Consider the following 20,213-nt stretch of genomic DNA (forward strand, 5'->3'; position numbering starts at 1 on the left):
TGACATCCGGAGCTTGAATTAGCAGATACATTTGAATACTAGTTGGGTGGGATGGAAACATATACAGTGCTCAGAACAGTGAGGAGGACAGACTTCTAGGTGTGAGGGAAGGCACAGAGCAGAGCAGCCAGCACTGTGCTGCTGAAGCAATCCCCCCAGATTCACAGCTTGACCTGCATCCAAGGTCACTTAATTAAATAAATGGCTTCTGTCCTGGAGATGGAGCAGGTAGGGTTACATTTTCCTCTAGGGTATTCCTCCCTTAAAGTTGAGGGAAAGACCATAGTCCCTCCTGAAAGAGACCCATCCCAAGGCCCCTTCAGTGTGTCTCAGGTTAGTCTTAATCTATGTGGACAGGAGGGCCCAGCAGATGGAGGACAGATCTCAGCTTGAGAACACGACGATAAAGATCTTGTTTGTGTAAAAAAGTCACTTCCAGCCCTTCTCTGGAAGCACAAACACACTTTCAGCCCTTCTCTGGAAGAACAGCCCTCTCCTCCCATGCCCCGCTCTGTCCCTTTCCAACCCCCCTCACACCCTCAGACCTTTCAGATGATGAAATCCTTATCTCTCCTACTGAGACCATTCACATGGACAAGAGATAAAAGCCTAGGGGAACTCATAGGTCTTGCTCCCCTCCTGCAGCAGATGCAACATGCAGTCTTCCTTGGCTCTCCTGATAACCATCCTACTGCTGCCTCTGGCACTCCCAGGACGGGCTCAGGTACAGGCAGAGGATGGAGGGATCTCAAGTGGGTGAAGAGATGGTTCTGGGTTTTGGACTGGCTTCCCTCACCGCTCTGATCTATTTCAAGAGGCCCCAGGTTCTGAGAGAGAGTGAAGGTGGAGTGACACAGGGATGTCTGAAAGGAGGATGGGATGCCCAATATGCTCTGATTGTTGCTGGGCTTGGGTAGGCATAGGGTGACAGAGGGAAAACAAGGATGAACTCTGGGCTGTACATCCTGCTCTTTTATGAGGCATCATTTCCTGCAGAAATATGCCACCCTTTTCTTGTATGAAGGACGCTGGAACTAAGGAAGGACAACCTGGGCTATTGTAAGCATGCACCCTTTGTGTCATGATCCCCAAAAGCTAAACCACTGGGCTGGAGTTGCAGACTGAAGACACAGCCAAATTAACTCCCAGAGCCACAGAAGATATGTGTGGGACTATTCAGAGAAGGACAGTGGCCACACATCTTGATTCTTGAAAAATCTATAAGGAAACCCTAGATGGTTCTTTTTTTTTTTTTTTTTTTTTTTTTTTTTTTTTTTTTTTTTTACATTCTGAGAACCTCTGGTTTTTCAACTACAAAATAAAGAATTCAAGTCATACCCTCCTGTGTTCTTGGGAATGCTAAATATCAGTCCAGACTTTGGTGCCTCATGGTGCTGTTAATATTCATTCCCTTCTTTGACAATTTGGAACTCTCTGTTCCTGCTGTCTTCAAGACAAAGTGAACTTGTGGGAATCTACTTATGTCCAGAGTAGAGGTACTGCGGCCACCAAGCTAGTCCCTGAACATTTCTTTTCAGATCATCTTTCCTCTTTTCCACAGAGCCTCAGAGAAGAGTCTACTCCCAGTTCTGTGAACTGCAGCCAGACCCAGTCAGTGCATGAGGTAGGGTGAGGATGGTTCCACCAGTAGGAGCTGGAAGGAGACTATATTTCAGCTCTGGGAAATCAAGGGAAGGGTCAGTCAAACTCACGGCAGAAGGAGACTTAGACAGTCATGAACACCCTCCTGTGCAAAGAGAGCTCTTCTCAGACTCTCCAGAGTAGGGTCAGCTCTTCTGCTTCATGTTCCCAAACCGTGCACTGTGATCCAATGTATTTCATTATGCTTAACGTGCCTGTGATCTTGCTTTTGCAGCTGGTGCCAGGCTCTATGGGCAAGGATGGCCTGTGCCATTGTGTGGTTCACCTGGCCAATGACCTCATTCCCCTGAAGAAGCTGGAGCAGCTACAGAGTACAGCCCAGGAGCTCATGGACAAGTATGATCAGGAGCTCTTGAGGGTGAGTGCTGGAGCTACGGGTTGAGGCTGGGAGTTACATGAGCACATTCTCTCCTGCATCCAGCATGAGGATGAGCTGGGCCAGTAGAGAAATTCCTGGAGAAAGCATAGCCCTCATCTTTGAGATGAATCCTGAGTGTGAAGGAAAAAATTAGGTATTGTCCTTGGGATCAGAGGCCATCACCATACAGAAAGGTTTGTGGAGGATGTGCTTTCCTACATTAACAGGCCAATTTGTGGGTATAAGTGCAGTGGGAGATGGGAAGAGGTTAGAGAAGAAGAAGGAAGTGGAATGGCCAGTAGAAAGGAGACAGAAAAGAGTTTGAATTGAGCTAAAATAGGGGCAATATCTGGAGAGACTTGTGGACCAGGCTAGTGAGCTTGGAATTGATGCTGTCAGTAGAGTGAGGAGTGAATGGAAATGTGGCATCCAGCATGTGATGTGGGCAGTTGCTTTTTGTAATGGGCACTTGGGGAAGGTTGATGAGAGAGGGCCTGAAAGCTAGCTGTCTGTGTCCATTCATTCACTCACCAAGACACTCCTGAGAATGTGGCTGTAATCAGGAAAGGGGAGAGAGAACCTGGGTATACAGAGGAGAGAGTCATTTTTTTTCTGTAGCAAAGAGGGACACAATGTCCTCAGCTATGAAATGGAAATAACACTAATGCTCACCTCAAGAGCTGTTTTTGTTTTTGTTGTTGTTTTTGTTTGTTTGTTTGTTTGTTTTTTACTTACATCCAAATTATTTATTTATTTATTTATTTATTTTTTCAATATATGAAATTTATTGTCAAATTGGTTTCCATACAACACCCAGTGCTCATCCCAAAAGGTGCCCTCCTCAATACCCATCACCCACCCTCCCCTCCCTCCCACTCCCCATCAACCCTCAGTTTGTTCTCAGTTACTTACATCCAAATTAGTTAACATATAGTATAATAATGATGATTTCAGGAATAGAATTTAGTGATTTATCACTTACATATAACACCCAGTGTTCATCCCAACAAGTGCCCTCCTAATTCCTGTCACCCATTTAGCCTTTCCCCCCACCCAAAACCCCTCCAGCAACCCTCAGTTTGTTTTCTGTATTTAAGAGTCTTTTTGGTTTGTCTCCCTCTCTGTTTTTATCTTTTTTCTTCCCTTCTCTTTGTTCATCTCTTGCTTTTTAAATTTCACATATGAGTGAAATAATATATTTGTCTTTCTCTGCTGATCTTCTTCATCCATTCATCAGTTGATGGACATTTGGGCTCTTTCCATACTTTGGCTATTGTCGATAGCGCTGCTATAAACATTGGGGTGCATATACTCCTTCAAATTAGCACTCCTGTATCCTTTGGATAGATACCTAGTAGCGCAATTGCTGGGTTATAAGGGAGTTCTATTTTTAATTTTTTGAGGAACCTCCACACTGTTCTCTAGAGTGGCTGTACCAGTTTTCATGCCCACCAGCAGTGCAAAAGGGTTCCTCTTTTTCTGCATCCTCGCCAACATCCATTGTTGGCTGAGCTATTAATTTTAGCCATTCTGACGGGTGTGAGGTAATATCTCATTGTGGTTTTGATTTATATTTCCCTGTTGATGAGTGATGTTGAGCATCTTTTCACGTGTCTGTTAGCCATCTGGTTGTCTTCTTTGGAAAAGTGTCTTTTCATGTCTTTTGCCCATTTCTTCACTGGATTATTTATTTCTGGGGTGTTGAATTTAGTAAGTTCTTTGTAGATGTTGGGTGCTAACCCTTTATCTGATATGTCATTTGTAAATATCTTCTCCCATTCTGTCAGTTACTTCTAGTTTTGTTGATTGTTTCCTTCACCATGCAAAAGCTTTTTATCTTGATGAGGACTCAATAGTTCATTTTTGCTTTTGTTTCCCTGGCCTCTGGAGACATGCTGAGTAAGAAGTTGCTGTGGCTGAGGTCAAAGACGTTGTTGCCTGATTTCTTCTCTAGGATTTTGATGGCCCCTTGTCTTAAGTTTAGGTCTTTCATCCATTTTGAGTTTGTTTTTGTGTATGGTGTAAGAAAGTGGTCCAGGTTCATTCTTCTGCATGTTGCTGTCCAGTTTTCCCAACCATTTGCTGAAGAGACTGTGTTTTCTCCATTGGATATTCTTTCCTGCTTTGTCAAAGATTAGTTGGCCATATGTTTGTGGGTCCATTTCTGGGTTCTCTATTCTGTTCCATTGATCTATGTGTCTGTTTTTGTGCCAGTACCATAGCGTCTTGATGATTATAGCTTTCATAATACCGCTTGAAGTCCAGAATTGTAATGTCTCCAGCTTTAGTGTTCTTCTTCAGGATTGCTTGGGCTATTTGGGGTCTTTTCTGGTTCCATACAAATTTTAGGATTGTTTGTTATAGCTCTGTGAAGAATGCTGGTGTTATTTTGAAAAGGATTGCATTGAATATGTAGATTCCTCTGAGTAGTATCGATATTTTAACAATATTTGTTTTTTCAATCCATGAGCATGGAGTGTTTTTCCAGTTTTTTGTGTCTTCTTCAATTTCTTTCATAAGCTTTCTATAGTTTTCAGTGTAGATTTTCACTTCCTTGGTTAAGTTTATTCCTAGGTATTTTATAATTTTTGGTGCAATTATAAATGGGATTGATACATTTATTTCTCTTTCTGCTGCTTCATTATTGGTGAATAGAAATGCAACTGATTTCCGTGCATTGATTTTATATCCTGCGACTTTGCAGAATTAATGGATCAGTTCTAGTAGTTTTTTGGTGGAGTCTTTTGGGTTTTTCATATGGAGTATTATGTCATTTGTGAACAGTGTAAGTTTGACTTTCTCCTTGCTGATTTGTATGCCTTTTATTTCTTTGTGTTTTCTGATTACTGAGGCTAGGACTTCTAACACTATGTTGAATAACAGTGGTGAGAGTGGACATCCTTATTGTGCTCCTGACATTAGTGGGAAAACTATGTTTTTCCCCATTGAGGATGATATTAGCTGTGGGTTTTTCATATATGGCCTTTATGATCTTGAGATATGATCTTTTTACCCCAACTTTCTTCAGGGTTTTTATAAAGAAAGGGTGTTGTATTTTATCAAATGCTTTCTCTGCATCTATTGAAAGGATAATGTGGCTCTTATCCTTTCTTCTATGTGAAAGTATAATGTGATGTATAATATTGATTGATTTGTGGATATTGAGCCAGCCCTACATCAAGGAATAAATCTCACTTGATCGTGGTGAATAGTTCTTTTAACATATTGTTGGATTCGGTTTGCTACTATCTTGTTGAGAATTTATGCATCCATGTTCATCAGGGAAATTGGTCTATAGTTCTCCTTTTTAGTGGGTCTTTGTCTGGTTTTGGAATCAAGGTAATGTTAGCCTCATAGAATGAATTTGGAAGTTTTTCTTCCATTCTATTTTTTGGAACAGCTTCACAAGAATAGATATTAACTCTTGCTTCAATGTTTGGTAGAATTCCCCTGGAAAACTATCTGGCCTTGGACTCTTGTTTGTTGGGAGATTTTTGATTACTGATTTAATTTTTTTACTGGTTATGGGTCTGTTCAAATTTTCTATTTCTTCCTGTTTCAGTTTTGGTAGTGTATATGTTTCTAGAAATTTGTCCATTGCTTCCAGATTGCCCAATTCATTGGCATATAATTGCTCATAATATTGTCTTATTATAGTTTGTATTTCTGTGGTGTTGGTTGTGATCTCTCATCTCTCATTTGTTATTTTATTTATATGGGTCCTGTGCTTTTTCTTTTTGATCAATCTGAGTAAGAGGTTATTAATTTTTTTAATTCTTTTGTTAATTCTTTCAGCTCCTGGTTTCATTGATCTGTTCTACTTTTTTTTTTAATTTTAGTATCATTGATTTCTGCTCTAATCTTTAGTATTTCCTTTTTTCTGCTGTTTTGGCTTTATTTGCTGTTCTTTTTCTAGCTTTTTTAGGTGTAAGGTTAGGTTATGTATTTGAGACCATTCTTCCTTTAGGAAGACCAGCTTTGCTGCATCTTAGAGATTATGGACTGTTGTGTTTACATTTCCATCGGCTTCCATGAACTTTTTAATTTCCTCTTTAAATTCCTGCTTGACCCATTCATTCTTTAGTAGGATGTTCTTTAATCTCCAAATATTCATGGTCTTTCCAAGTTTTTCTTGTGGTTCATTTTGAGTTTCATATCATTGTGGCCTGAAAATATGCAAGGTATGATCTTGATCTTTTTTACTTCTTGAGGGCTGATTTGTGACCCAGTATGTGATCTATTCTGGAGAATGTTCCATGGGCACTTGAGAAGAATGTGTATTCTGCTGCTTTAGGATGAAATGTTCTGAATATATCTATTAAGTCCATTTAGTCCAGTATGTCATTCAAAGCCATTGTTTCCTTGTTGATTTTCTGCTTCTGTGATCTGTCCATTGTTGTAAGTGAGGTGTTGAGGTCCCCTACAATTATAGTATTATGTTTGTAATTAATTGATTTATATATTTGGGTGTTCTACATTGGGGCCATAAATATTTACAATTGTTAGATATTCTTGGTGGTTTCTTTATGTTTGTAATGAGTTTCTTTATGTTTGTAATTAATTGATTTATATATTTGGGTGTTCTACATTGGGGCCATAAATATTTACAATTGTTAGATATTCTTGGTGGTTAGACCCCTTAATTATGATATAATGCCCTTCTTCATTTCTTGTTACAGTCTTTATTTTAAAATCTAGTTTGTTGGATATAAGTATGGCTACTCCAGCTTTCTTCTGATGACCATTAGCATGATAGATGGTTCTCCACCCCCTCACTTTCAATCTGCAGGTGTCTTTAGGTCTAAATTGAGTCTCTCATAAGCAGCATATAGATGGGTCTAGTTTTCTTATCCATTCTGATAGCCTATGTCTTTTTTTACATTTTATTTTTAATTTTTTAAAATTTACATCCAAATTAGTTAGCATACAGTGCAATAATGATTTCAGGAGTATATTCCTTAGTGCCTCTTACCCATTCAGCCCATCCCCCCTCCCACAGCCCCTCCAGTAACCCTCAGTTTGTTCTCCATATTTATGAGTCTCTTCTGTTTTGTCCCCCTCCTTGTTTTTATATTATTTTTGTTTCCCTTCCCTTGTGTTCATCTGTTTTGTCTCTTAAAGTCCTCATTTGACTGAAGTCATATGATTTTTGTCTTTCTCTGACTGACTAATTTCACTTAGCATAATACCCTCCAGTTCCATCCATGTAGTTGCAAATGGCAAGATTTCATTCTTTTTGATTGCCGAGGAATACCCCATTGTGTGTGTGTGTGTGTGTGTGTGTGTGTGCATATATATATATATATATATATATACCACAATTTTTAATCCATTCATCCATCGATGGACATTTGGGCTCTTTCCATACTTTGGCTATTGTTGATAGTGCTGCCATAAACATGGGGATGCATTGTCCCTTCGAAACAGCACACCTGTGTCCTGTAAATAAATACCTAGTAGTGCAATTGCTGGGTCGTAGGGTAGTTCTATTTTTAGTTTTCTGAGGAACTTCCATACTATTTTCCAGAGTGTCAGCACCAGCTTGCATTCCCACAACAATGTAAAAGAGATCCTCTTTCTCTGCATCCTTGCCAATGTCTGTTGTTGCCTGAGTTGTTAATGTTAGCCATTCTGACCCGCATAAGGTGGTATCTCATTGTGGTTTTGATTTGTATTTCCCTGATGATGAGTGATGTTGAGCATTTTTTCATGTGTTGGTTGGCCATCTGGATGTCTTCTTTGGAGAAGTGTCTATTCATGTCTTTTGCCCATTTCTTCACTGGATTATTTGTTTTTTGGGTGTTGAGTTTGATAAGTTCTTTATAGATTTTGGATACTAATCCTTTACCTGATAATGTCATTTGCAAACATCTTCTCTGATTCTGTCGGTTGCCTTTTAGTTTTTCTGATTGTTTCCTTCAATGTGCAGAAGGTTTTTGTTTTGATGAGGGCCCAGTAGTTCATTTTTGCTTTTGTTTCCCTTGCCTCTGGAGATGTGTTGAGTAAGAAGTTGCTGTGGCCAAGATCAAAGAGGTTTTTGCCTGCTTTCTTCTCGAGGATTTGGATGGCTTCCTGTCTTACATTGAGGTCTTTCATCCATTTTGAGTTTATTTTTGTGTATGGTGTAAGAAAGTGGTCCAGGTTCATTCTTCCAGTACCACTTGCTGAAGAGACTGTCTTTATTCCATTGGATATTCTTTCCTGTTTTGTCAAAGATTAGGTGGCCATATGTTTGTGGGTCCATTTCTGGGTTCCCTATTTTGTTCCATTGATCTGAGTATCTTTTCTTGTGCCAGTACCATACTGTCTTGATGATTACAGCTTTGTAGTATGGCTTGAAGTCTGGGATTGTGATGCCTCCTGCTTTGGTTTTCTTTTTCAAGATTGCTTTGGCTCCGATAGCCTATGTCTTTTGATTGGAGCACTTAGTCCAGTGACATTTAGAGTGAGCACTGAAAGATATGAATTTAGTGTTATGTGTAGAGTTGGTGATGTTCAATGGTCCTTTCTAGTCTTTGTTGCTTTGGGTCTTTTTTGTTTTGTTTTGTTTTGTTTTGTCTTTTCTCCACTCAGAGAGTCCCTCTTAAAATTTCTTGCAGGGTTGTTTAGTGGTCATGACTTTCTTTAGTGTTTGTCTCAGAAACTATATTTCCTTCTATTTTGAATGACAGCCTTGCAGAATAAAGAATTCTTGGCTGCATATTTTTTTGATTCAGCATGTAGAATATATCCTGCCACTCCTTTCTGGCCTAACAAGTTTCTGTGGATAGGTCTACTGTGAAACTTATCTGTCTTTCCTTGTAGTTTAAGGATTTTTTTCCTTTGCTGCTTTTATAATTCTTTCCTTGTCTGTGTTTTGTGAATTTCACTATGATATGCCTTGTTGATGGTCAGTTTTTATTTAATCTGATGGGAGTTCTCTAGGTTTCTTGGATTTTGATGTCTGTGTCCTTTCACAGATTAGGAAAGTTTTCCAGTATAATTTGTTCACATTAACCTTCTTCCCCCTTTTCTCTCTATTCATCTTCTGGGACTCCTGTGATTCAGATTTTATTCCTTCTTAACAGGTGACTGAGTTCTCTAAGTCTTGTGTCATGCTCTTTTGCCTTTGTTTCTCTTCTTTTCTGCTTCATTATTCTCCATAATTTTATCTTCTATATCGCTGATTCATTGCTTTGTTCTATCCATCCTTGCCATTGTGACATCTATTCAAGATTGCATCTCAGTTATAGCATGTTTAATTTCAGCCTGAGTAGATTTTACTTCTTTTATCTCTGCAGAAAGGGATTCTCTGGTGTCTTCTATGCTCTTTCAACCCCAGATGGTATTTTTATTATCATGGTTCTAAATTCTAGTTCAGACATCTTACTTATATTTGTGTTGATTAACCCTGGGTGTTATTTTTCGTGTTCTTTCTTTTGGCATGAATTCCTTCATTTTTGTCATTTTGGAGGAAGAAAAAATTAATAAAATAAAAAGTGAAAAATTAAATACACAATAAAAAATCAAATAAAAGAACTAGATCCTAGGTGTGTTTCAGTCTGATTGTTGAAAAGAATAGAGAAAAAAGGAAAAGGAGAGAAGAAAAGTGTAAGAAAAAAATTTAAAAATTAAAAAATATTTATAGAATAAAATAAAATAAAGAAAATGAAATACAATAAAAAATTTAAATAAAAATAAAATAAACTAAAAAACTATAAATAAAATTTTCACTTTCTGTATCCAACAAAGAAAAGAAAGAAAAAAGAAAACAACTTAAACAAAAACAGAAGCAAAGAAAGTGAACAAATAAATGAACCAGCAAACACAATAAAACCCGAATGAAGTTACATCCAGTTTCCCCTAGAACTTAAACTAAGCACTCTAGTGGCTCCATGGTGTAATGGCTCCATTATCCACTAGGTGACGCTGCTTATCTTACTGGGGTGGATCACTGTGCATGTGTAGGATAGGTGGAAATGGCTTCACCCAACTCCCTAGTCTGTGGCACAGGAAATTCCCTCTCTCACTGACCCATGATAAAGCATCCCTCCTTTGTCTCAGGACTTCATTCACTCCTGTCTCTACCCTGTCTGTGTCCAAGCCATCTGCCTGCCAGATGGCACCTTCCTCCAGAGTTTTATCTCAGATGGGGTTGTTTCAAAATACAACACTTCAGAGACCCCTTCACTTGGTCCCACTGATTCTCTGTAGGAGGGTCTTGCTGAGCAATGGCTGGGTGCCAGCTAGCCCCAGAAAATGTTTGTGTGATCCTGCAGCAGCAGAGGTTCAGAGATGGTGACAAATCACAGCACACAGCCGGCTCCAGGTTTCACCATACTCTGGCATCTTTGTCCCAATACCCTCAAATGTGGCTCCTCTCCAGGGTCCCCTGGGACCTTTGCTGTGGGGAGGCCATTTGGCCTCTACCAAATGCTCTCCAAGCAGGGGAACTGCTTCTCCCCCTGTGGCACACGGACCCCTCAGACCCCACTGCTTGCTCCTGGGAATTTGCCCAGCTTCCTCATCAGAGTGCCACCAGGTACTGAGCTCCAGAACTTCAGACTCAGCAATCCACTGTTTGTAGAATCCTGGTGGTATTGAAACCCTCTCTTTTCTCCCCATCAATGGTTTTGGGGAACAGGTTTCTTGTTCAGTCCCCTGCGAGTGTTTTCACTCTTTCTTTCTCTTTCTCTCCACCTACTTTTGCAGGGAATGCTTTCTTGCACCATGCCAATGTTTTGCACTCTCTCCCTTTCTCTTTCTCTCTCTGTCTTCTCTCTGCAAAAATGGCTCCCTACCCCCCAAGGCTTTTCTCCCCCAAGTTCACCTCTCCACACCGTGTACCTGGCAAGTTCTGTGACTTAAGTTATGCAGGTGGTTGCATTAATCCTCAGATCAACTTCCTAGGTGTTCAAAATGGTTTGGTGCTGATCTAGCTGCGTTTCAGGGATGATATAAGCTCAGGGTCTTCATGCTGCTCTACCATTTTAACTTCTCTCAAGGGCTATTAATGGAACGAAATAAAATGACAGATCCAAGACAGTATTTTTTAGGCTATGTGGCACTGAGGGCATGCAAATAAAAGAAAAGAGTCATGGATGTTGAGGTTTGGGGGAACTGCCTGTCCATGCCTCCAGACCCAGGTCAGTGAGTACACATGCACCACTGAAAGTCAGGATAACCAGGTCTTGGAAATGAACAGTGCCCTGAAGTCCAGGATTCCCACTACCCTTGCTTCCTCCTAGGAGGCCCCAATCTACAACCTGCTGTGCCTGCAGCTGGAGAGACCACAGGAGTTGGTGACCTGGCTTATGGCCGAGGGAGGACTTAGGCTGAGAGCCTCCTCTCTTAATTCCAGAGCCATGTACATGGATAGATTAGAGAATACCTCTGCCTACATAGTCTCTTGTCTTAATTTCATAAATTTGATGATTTCCCAAATCACTTATTTCTGGGGGGAAAAAAGACACAGAGCTGAGCAATATGGAAGGCTGACATCAGTTCTTAAGAACAGTCTGTGACCCATATTCTTGGCATCCCATTTCCACAGGTGGCTAATGCCAGCCTCATACTCAAGCTTCTGGCTGACTCAGACCAGCACGATCTCTGTGCTCTTCGTCAGGAGGTGGATAGTCTCAAGGACCAGCTAAGAGAGTGTGAGAGGGAGAAGCAAGAAGTGGCTTCTGGACACTCTGGTCCACCCCTGCCCCCCGGTGAGGCCTCAGACTGAATTTCTGAAAATTTCTTCTCCCCAAAGATGGTTTGGGAATGCAGCGTTGGTTATGGCGTACTGAGGGGTGGGCAGTGAATGTCTTGATGTAGAATAAATCTTTCATTTCCTTGTTTGGTGCATCATTAAGCAATGCAGACAGAGATAGGCATAGTCTCACATATAGGCATCCTAGTAAACATAGATATATATAAATACACCTAAAATCAGACATATACACTAACCTCTATTTGTGCAAAGTCAAGCCTGCTTATACACCTATGCATGTCTTCAGATGTACGGACACATGCTGAAACACACACATAGCTATTACACTTTCATAGACCTCTCCCTGTGGGTTTTGTGCTTCACTCCTAGTTTCTACCTTGCCTGCTCTCTTCTCCAGGCTCTTGTGACCATGGAGGCCTCCAGAAAGTCAGCAGACCCTTTGTGGTGCAACTCAATTGGAGAGGCTTTGCACACAAGGCAGGTACCTGGGGTCGAGACTCAGCACCCAGTCCAGACTCTTCCCTCTACTGGGTGGCCCCTATGACTACAGACAGCAGGTAAGTTCAGGATGGTTTCTCTTTTGTACCCAGGTTCATTCAAAATGTTTGCTACCCTACCCTAACAGGTTTCTTTATGGCCCCAGCACAACTTCCTCTCTCTGTTTTAGGTATGCCCCTGGACAAACTTAACCTAGGTCTGACAGGTCACCTTCTAGAGCTCCTCTCATGATTAAGAATGCCACAGATGGCTGTGAGCTCCTTCTTGAACCTGCTGTCTGAAATTTCTAAACCCATTGTAATCCAAACTGGTTCTATTGGTAGTCTGATCTTATCTCAAGAACAAACTGTTTTCTACCTGGGCTTCAGAATCCTAGGTTCTTCTCAGAAGAAATTTAGAGGATGAACTTGACTTTACTTGGGACTTGGACTCAGACAGGGTTGAGTTTGAATCTGAGTACTGCCACATAAGATAAGTGAACTTGGAGAAGTACATGAATGTCTCAGACCCATTCTAGCCATCTGGAAAGTGAGGATAGTTAAATTAGAGAATATCACATGAGATTTTATTAAAAAAAGTGTGGACAGCATTGTCGGTGTTGATAAATGTTTGTTTGTTTGTTTTAGATGAAAGGATAGATAATTGAATCAAGGAGTAAATGAATGAGCCCTTAAATAAACTGGCAGCCTGGTTAGGAAGCTAGATGCAACTCACAGGCAGGGTGTTTAAAGGTAGTCTATATAGGAATATGACAAAGATCCAACTGAGTGGGACACCACAGGAGGGAAGGATGAACGTGGCTTAAACCTGTCATTGAAGAGCTCAGTGGAAGCTCATCTCAGAAAGATTAGTGTTACTGATAATATTGCTCCCAATTCCTATAGGCATTTGTAGCATATGAAGCACATTTATGTGTCTTTGCTTTTTAAATCTTCTCCAAATCTCTGTGGTAAAGGAAGACTTACTGACCAAGGCCAAGCAGTGACAACACTCATCATTCAGGAATTATTTATTTATTTATTTATTTGTAAAAGTTTATTTATTTATTTTGAGAGATGGAGAGAGACTGTGTGCAAGCAGGGAAGGGGCAGAGAGAGAAGGAGACAGAGAATCCCAAGCAGGCTCTGAGCTGTCAACGCAGAGCCTGATGTAGGGCTCAAACTCACAAACCATGAGAAAATGACCTGAGCTTAGATCAAGAGTCAGACACTTAACTGACTGACCCACTCAGGCACCTCATTCATGGATAATTTAAAGGAGTTTCCAAAGTGACCTCAATGAGCATAAATCTCTCCAAATCCAGCTCCAGAACTACGACCTACCAGAGGACATTGTCTCAGGGATGGGTGGAGGGGGCATCCATAAGGAAGAGCATCCATAAAGAAGAAAAGAATAATAACCATCACTTGTTGATTGCTTACTTTGAGATAAATATTCTACTAATTGTTTTATTTGCATTATTTCAGTCAGTCCCGACAATCAATGAGATAGAATCTTTTGTTTTTCTTTTAATGGATTTTAATTATGAGCTGAGGGACTTTGAGCAAATTAGTCTTTCTGAGACCCAGTCTTCAAATCTGTGGGGATAAAACCTACTTTATGGTACTTTCACTATAATTAAATGAGGTAATGCACGCACAGTGTCCATGAGACATTGGTGCATTTGATGTTAATGTTATTGCTGTTACTGATTTTTTACAGTTATTTTTTGTCACAGTATGTTATAAGCAGAAGAGAGATTACCAATCAGTTCTGTATGATTCCAAAGTTCCAACTATTAATTTGAACACTAGCCTGCTCATTTTTATTAGCATTGTGAACACTGATAATTCTGGTGTGGGGCTTGGCCTAGGTACTTTGACTACTACCAGATGTACAAGTCCTATGATGACCTGGTATTGATGAAGAACTATGAGAAGAGGTCATTTGGCTATGGTGATGGCAGTGGTAACACCGTGTACAAAAACTTCATGTACTTCAACTACTATGGCACACGTGACATTGCCAAGCTGAATCTTTCCTCCAACACCCTGGTGCTACGACGCCCATTGCCCAGCGCCACCTACAACAACCGCTTCTCCTATGTTGGTGTGCCCTGGAAAGATTTAGATTTTGCTGGTGATGAGAAGGGACTGTGGGTGCTCTATGCCACCGAGGAGAGCAAGGGAAACCTGCTTGTAAGCCGCCTCAATACCAGCACCTTAGAAGTAGAGAAAACCTGGCAAACCAACCAGTACAAGCCAGCCATGTCAGGAGCCTTCATGGCCTGTGGAGTGCTGTATGCCCTACGCCCACGGAGCACCCACCAGGAAGAGATCTTCTATGCTTTTGATACCAACACTGGGCGGGAGCGCCATCTCAGCATCCTGCTGGATAAGATGCTGGAAACACTGCATGGCATCAATTACTCCCCCTTGGATCACAAGCTCTATGTCTACAATGATGGCTATCTGATCAATTATGATCTCGGCTTCCAGATGCTGAAGCATAAGCCATCAAAACTGCCAGCTGAAAAGTTCTCTTGGTTTCCTATTGCACCAAAGCCTGTCAAACCCAACAAAACATCTAGTCCCTGAGACCCCTGGGGCAGAGTATTGGGAGAAGCATATATCCTCCTCCTCACCCTCCAGATGGATCACTCCCCACACCCTCCCCCCCACAAATGGCCATCAGTCCTACTGATTGAGAAGTGTTGATTATATTTTTATGATTGATCATTCTTTATAGTTGACAATTCTGTATGACTAATGACTCAATCACATTAAAGTTCTTTTTAGTAATGGTCTAGGTGGATTTGATTGGGGTTTGATTGGGAAACAAGCACCAACCCTAACAAGACACCTCTTTACTAGAAATCTACAATTCTAAGAGCTGCACTCTAATTTGTAAAACAAATCTCCTATTCTGTGCTTTGAAAACTGTGAATCCAACTGCTACAATTATAAACTTCTGTGAATTAGGCTTAGAATGGTAAGTCTTAGGTTGAGAGCATCTGGTACCAGTGCAGAAGACCCCAAACAGCTTGTCATTAGAATAGTATGTAGACGCCCCCTTTCTTTTTTTTTTAAGATTTTTTTAATATGAAATTTGTTGTCAAATTGGTTTCCATACAACACCCAGTGCTCATCCCAACAGGTGCTCTCCTCAATGCCCATCAGCCACTTTCCCCTCCCTCCCACCCCCATCAACCCTCAGTTTATTCTCAGTTTTTAAGAATCTCTTATAGTTTACCTCTTTCCCTCTCTGTAACTTTTTCCCCCTTCCCCTCTCCCATGGTCTTCTGTTAAGTTTCTCAGGATACACATAAGAGTGAAAACATATGGTATCTGTCTTTCTCTATATGACTTATTCCACTAAGAATAACACTCTCCAGTTCCATCCATGTTGCTACAAAAGAGGCCCCCTTTCTTATACTCAACCTCTTGCAGGGTAGCTGGGGAGAAAAGTGCAGCATGTTGGTGTGAAAATCAATGTTTCACTGTCCTGAATCAAACTCACTCTGAGTGCAACTAGGAGAGGGGTTTAGGCTTGAGTTCCATTCTAGGAAGTGAGCAACTAATGGCTGAGCATCAGACACTCCACCTATTACTTATCTATCTGCATGGTTCACTTCCTTTCCATGCAATGGGATGGAATGTTCAAGATTTCAGACCCCAAAGTCTTCACAGTCACATGAAGGATACCAGAATACTTTATACACCCAGTCTCATGCTTATACTTCCCCATATGTATATACATTCGCAAATATACATCCAATCAGACATGTATACAATATTCCATCTACATAGACATAAATGTATATTTTAACATATCTATTAGAAAATTCATGTGCTACCCAAATAAAGATCAAGCACCATCCCCTACAGCTGCATGGAACTGAGAATCTGTTCTAGTTGCCCTGTTAGGAATTTCACTATGAATCACCACCCCCATCACCTCTTGATTTACAGGCATCTCTCCCCCTAATGCTTTGACACAAAGGTGGGCACCAAAGACTGGGCTAAGACATTGAAACAAATCTTTTTAAAAGTTCTGCTATAATGACATAGAAAAGACCATAGAAAAGACCAAGTGAGAGATGAATAAAAAATACTTTGCAAGGAAGGGCTAACTCACCTTTAATTTTAAATGGCCCTCAGAAAACCTCCCCAATGAGCCCCGCTCCTGCTTCTAGAATAGAAGAAATCTTTCCCCATGTGGGAGCACTCTCAATTAAGTGCAGAATCCCTAAGCCTAGAGGCAGAGAAAAACATGACCTCCTCTACCCCTTGTGAACTTTGTTCTTGCTCCATTTTTCTCTGTAAGGCCTCACTTTTTCAAGATCACTAACAAAAGTGATAAGATCTTTCCTACAGGAAAGATTCCATTCTTACAGGTATGTAGTTTTATCTATGGCTTCAATAAACTCAACTTTCCATTATAACAAGCCTATCATCCCAACAGGAACCCCCACACAGGACCACAGAGAAACATATCCCACATAAGCAATCTGGTCTCCCCCCCTCCTTTTTTTAATAGTTCCACCCTAAGAACTTTGTCCCCTGTTGTCTGGAAAATGACCTTTTTAATTTTATTATGGAGACCCGGTGTCTCCCACCCCACAAATATGTCTTATTGCCCCAGCTAGTCCTTGGAAAGGCTGTGAGACTAGAGTTGACATCACAATATCCCTTTTTTTTGAGAGGTTGTGGTATCTGTGGGTGGGGCAAAAGGGAGGGGCATCCCTGGGTGGGGTCATCTTTACTTAGCCCACCTTGTACTAAGTATGAATCAGTAGCCACCACAGGCCTCAGCTGGGCCACATCTGGAGACCTGGGGTGGGGGGTATAACATCGTAAAATACCTGGCCCCAGCCTCATCACTCATCCCTTTTTGGGCATCAAGGAAACCAGCCTTTGGCCTGAGAACACGACACCTGAGACAAAGGCCAGTGGAAACATTTGTCTGCCCTCACCCTTTCTGCCCCAGCTTCCACCTCCTCACCATCTGTCCTCCCACTAAGGTCCATGCCGCATGTCATCTCTCAGACACCCAAGATGGCCCAGAGTGGGCGTCCTTCAGGTTTGCCTACACACGAGAACATCTCTCCTAGTGTCACCCGAGTGATAGTGAAGACAGCAGGCAAGGGGGAGGACTTTATGATAGCGGACGACACCTCTGTGAGGCAGTTCAAGGAGAAGCTATCTTCTCACTTTGAGTGCCAAATGGACCAACTAGTGCTGGTTTTCATGGGCTGCCTTCTTAAAGACCATGACACACTGAGACAGAGGGGCATCCGAGACGGCCACACCATTCATTTGGTCATCAAGTCCAAACATAGGTCCAGATCCCTAGCCCATTCCTCCCAGAACTTGCTGACCAAAGATCCCTGCCACCGGGACAGAAACACCAAAGGAAACAGCAGTGGGGTACACCAACTTGCCAGTGTGAGTCACACCCCGGTGGAATCGGCCCTCCCTGTGGAGCCTGATGCACCCAAAGTGCATACCCAGGATCTGGAAGTGGGTAATCCAGATTGCATAGCACAGATGCTACAGAATCCTAGCATCCAGCAGCTCCTGTCCAACACGGCCCCCATGAGACAGTTCATCTCAGAACACCCAGACGTGCAACAGCTGATGCAGCAGAACCCAGAAGTCTCCAACCTCCTTGACAATTCTGAGATCCTATGGCAGACTCTGGAGCTGGCCAGAAACCTTGCCATGATTCAGGAGATAATGCACATCCAGCAACCTAAACAGAATCTTGAGCATCCACTAAACCCACAGTCATACCCTGGCTTGGAGACAATGCCAGGTGGGGACAATCCCCTGGGCCGGAGTTATGCTGATTGCAATGACCACATGCTCAACAGCTTGCAAGATCCCTTTGGGGGCAACCCTTTCACAGCTCTCCTGGAAGGACATGTTTTAGAACCAGTTCAGTCCTCACCCCTGTCTCCACCACAACCCCAGGAACGGCGGGACCAGCTCCCACAGCTCCCTACAACCCGAGTCATCTATACTAGTTCCTGTGGTTTATCCTCCATCACCTCAGCCAATGTTGCCCCTGACAAGGTGAACCATACTTCCAGGGCCAGTACTACCACTATCTCCACCAAAGACCGGAGTCATAACTGGGCCTTTCAGCAGCCGGCTGGTGTACCAGCCTTACCTAGCATAGAGCTTACCCAGCAGCCCCAGGCAGAGGACAAAGATGCCACCACCTCTCGAGATAGCTCTGACCAGAAATTAAAGGATGATCCCCAGCTGTCGGATGAGCAGAGCAGCTCCCAGATCACAGGAAGCATGGTGCAGTTGCTTTTGAATAACCCCTACTTGGCAGCCCAGATGATGTTGTTCATAAGTATGCCCCAGCTGAGTGAACAGTGTAGGCAGCAGCTGCCCACATTCCTGCAGCAGACACAGGTTTCCGACATGCTTCTGGCCCTAGCCAACCCTAAAGCATCACAAGCAATATTGCATATTGAGCAGGGTCTGCAGCTGTTGGCCACAGAGGCTCCTGTTCTTCTACCCTGGGTTGCACCCTATCTATGGGGCCTGGGTTGGCTTCCTTCACCCAGCTGCAGCTACCCTGACACAGTGCCCTGGGCCTGGGATGTGCCAGATATGGCTGAACCCAAAGGTCCTGAGTGCTGCCACAAATCTGGAGCAGCCCTGCAGAGGCTACAGTCCTTAGCTGGAGACTCTTCCCACCTTCCACAAGCCCCTGAGATTCGTTTCAGCCAGCAAATGGAATCTCTCCAGGCCATGGGATTTGGGAACCACCATGCCAATCTGCAGGCACTCATCGCTACTGAGGGGGACACCGGTGCTGCTATTCGCAAGCTCAAGAGATCCCAGGGATTCTAACCACCATGCCTACTTCTGTGCTTCTTGTTACCTGCCTGCTGACCCATTTGACTACATCATCTGCTCCTTCCACCTCTTCCAATGCTTCCAGCCAGGAAGCATTGGCCATGGGTAAAAGATCTGTCAGTAAAATGGCTACTCCCACATGCCCACATCTGAGGTTTGGCTTTGTTTCTCTTGCAAGAAAAGCCACTGTCTGTGTGTGATATCCCTGTCTCATGATGCAGACATGAGCACGCGCACACACACACACACACACACACACCATGCATATAAAGCACAGATATCATACCATACTCTCATACCCAAGAACGTGTATATGTAGCCCCAGACAGGTGTGCACACATACACAAGGTCACATGGCCAAAGATTTACATATAAAGGCACACACATTCAACACACTGCACAGACAGCCATGGGCATGTGCAGCAACACACAAATACCTAAAAACACTACACAGACCCACGTGTAGAGGAAGACAGTCATAACAAAAAGGGAAAAATTCTATAGATAGACACAGATATTTAGTCATAAAGACTTCCTCAAGTTTTCAAGTCAAATTGTTCAAGTCTGAAGGTGGGAGAAGAATGGCCTGGTAGGTCAGAGTAGGATAAGTCCACATTTCATCCAGGTCTTGGTAAGTATTCATCCTCCCAGGAATTTATTACTAATTGTCACAATCATAGGACTTCTCTGGACTGTTACCATTGTCTCTTTAACTTAGAGAGATACAGCTGCTTACCCTCACTGTATATTGCCATCACCAAAACACAGCCTCAAGGGGACATGGTAACTTCCAAGAATATCATGTCCTTCAGCATATCTAATGTTCATAACTTGAGTTCTCTGTAGTTAGCCAAGGTCCTATCTCCCCCTCTCCTGGCCTCACCAAGAGCATCCTAGCCAATTGGCATGTAAACACTTGTGGCAATTATTCAATCTTTTAATAAGTTAAATGTTGTTTCAGGTATTGAAGAAATAGCAGTGACCAAATAAATTTCCTTTATTTATGGGGTTTACTTCTGTGGGATAAGACAGTACTTTACCTAACTTATGAATAAGTGCTATGAGGAAAAATAAAGCAGGATAAGGTCTTCTACATAGAGGGCAATCCAGGAAGGCCTCTCTGGAAGGGCAAGAGTAG

General features: G+C 42.2%; 2 protein-coding genes across 2 annotated transcripts; both read left to right on the forward strand.

Moving 5' to 3' along the window:
- Positions 1 to 655: 655 nt before the first annotated feature.
- Positions 656 to 15,002, forward strand: LOC125929236 (olfactomedin-4-like). The gene is made up of 6 exons (XM_049640244.1): positions 656 to 724; positions 1,562 to 1,624; positions 1,877 to 2,020; positions 11,553 to 11,678; positions 12,090 to 12,277; positions 14,071 to 15,002. Exons 1-6 carry the CDS (start codon positions 656 to 658, stop codon positions 14,792 to 14,794), a joined length of 1,314 nt encoding a protein of 437 aa, XP_049496201.1. The 3' UTR covers positions 14,795 to 15,002.
- A 1,942-nt stretch (positions 15,003 to 16,944) lies between these two features.
- Positions 16,945 to 19,223, forward strand: UBQLNL (ubiquilin like). The gene has a single exon (XM_049618568.1). The coding sequence runs from the start codon at positions 17,225 to 17,227 to the stop codon at positions 19,067 to 19,069; it is 1,845 nt and encodes a 614-aa protein (XP_049474525.1). The 5' UTR covers positions 16,945 to 17,224; the 3' UTR covers positions 19,070 to 19,223.
- The last annotated feature ends 990 nt before the right edge of the window (positions 19,224 to 20,213 follow it).

The sequence above is a fragment of the Panthera uncia genome, chromosome D1 (assembly GCF_023721935.1).
Source record: "Panthera uncia isolate 11264 chromosome D1, Puncia_PCG_1.0, whole genome shotgun sequence".
In the NCBI taxonomy this organism is placed as follows: Eukaryota; Metazoa; Chordata; class Mammalia; order Carnivora; family Felidae; genus Panthera; species Panthera uncia.

Coding starts and splice junctions, on each gene's coding strand:
- LOC125929236 (XM_049640244.1), top strand. CDS start 656: ATGCAGTCTTCCTTGGCTCTCCTGATAACCATCCTACTGCTGCCTCTG. Junction 725..1,561: donor CACTCCCAGGACGGGCTCAG/GTACAGGCAGAG, acceptor TCTTTTCCACAG/AGCCTCAGAGAAGAGTCTAC. Junction 2,021..11,552: donor ATGATCAGGAGCTCTTGAGG/GTGAGTGCTGGA, acceptor CCATTTCCACAG/GTGGCTAATGCCAGCCTCAT.
- UBQLNL (XM_049618568.1), top strand. CDS start 17,225: ATGCCGCATGTCATCTCTCAGACACCCAAGATGGCCCAGAGTGGGCGT.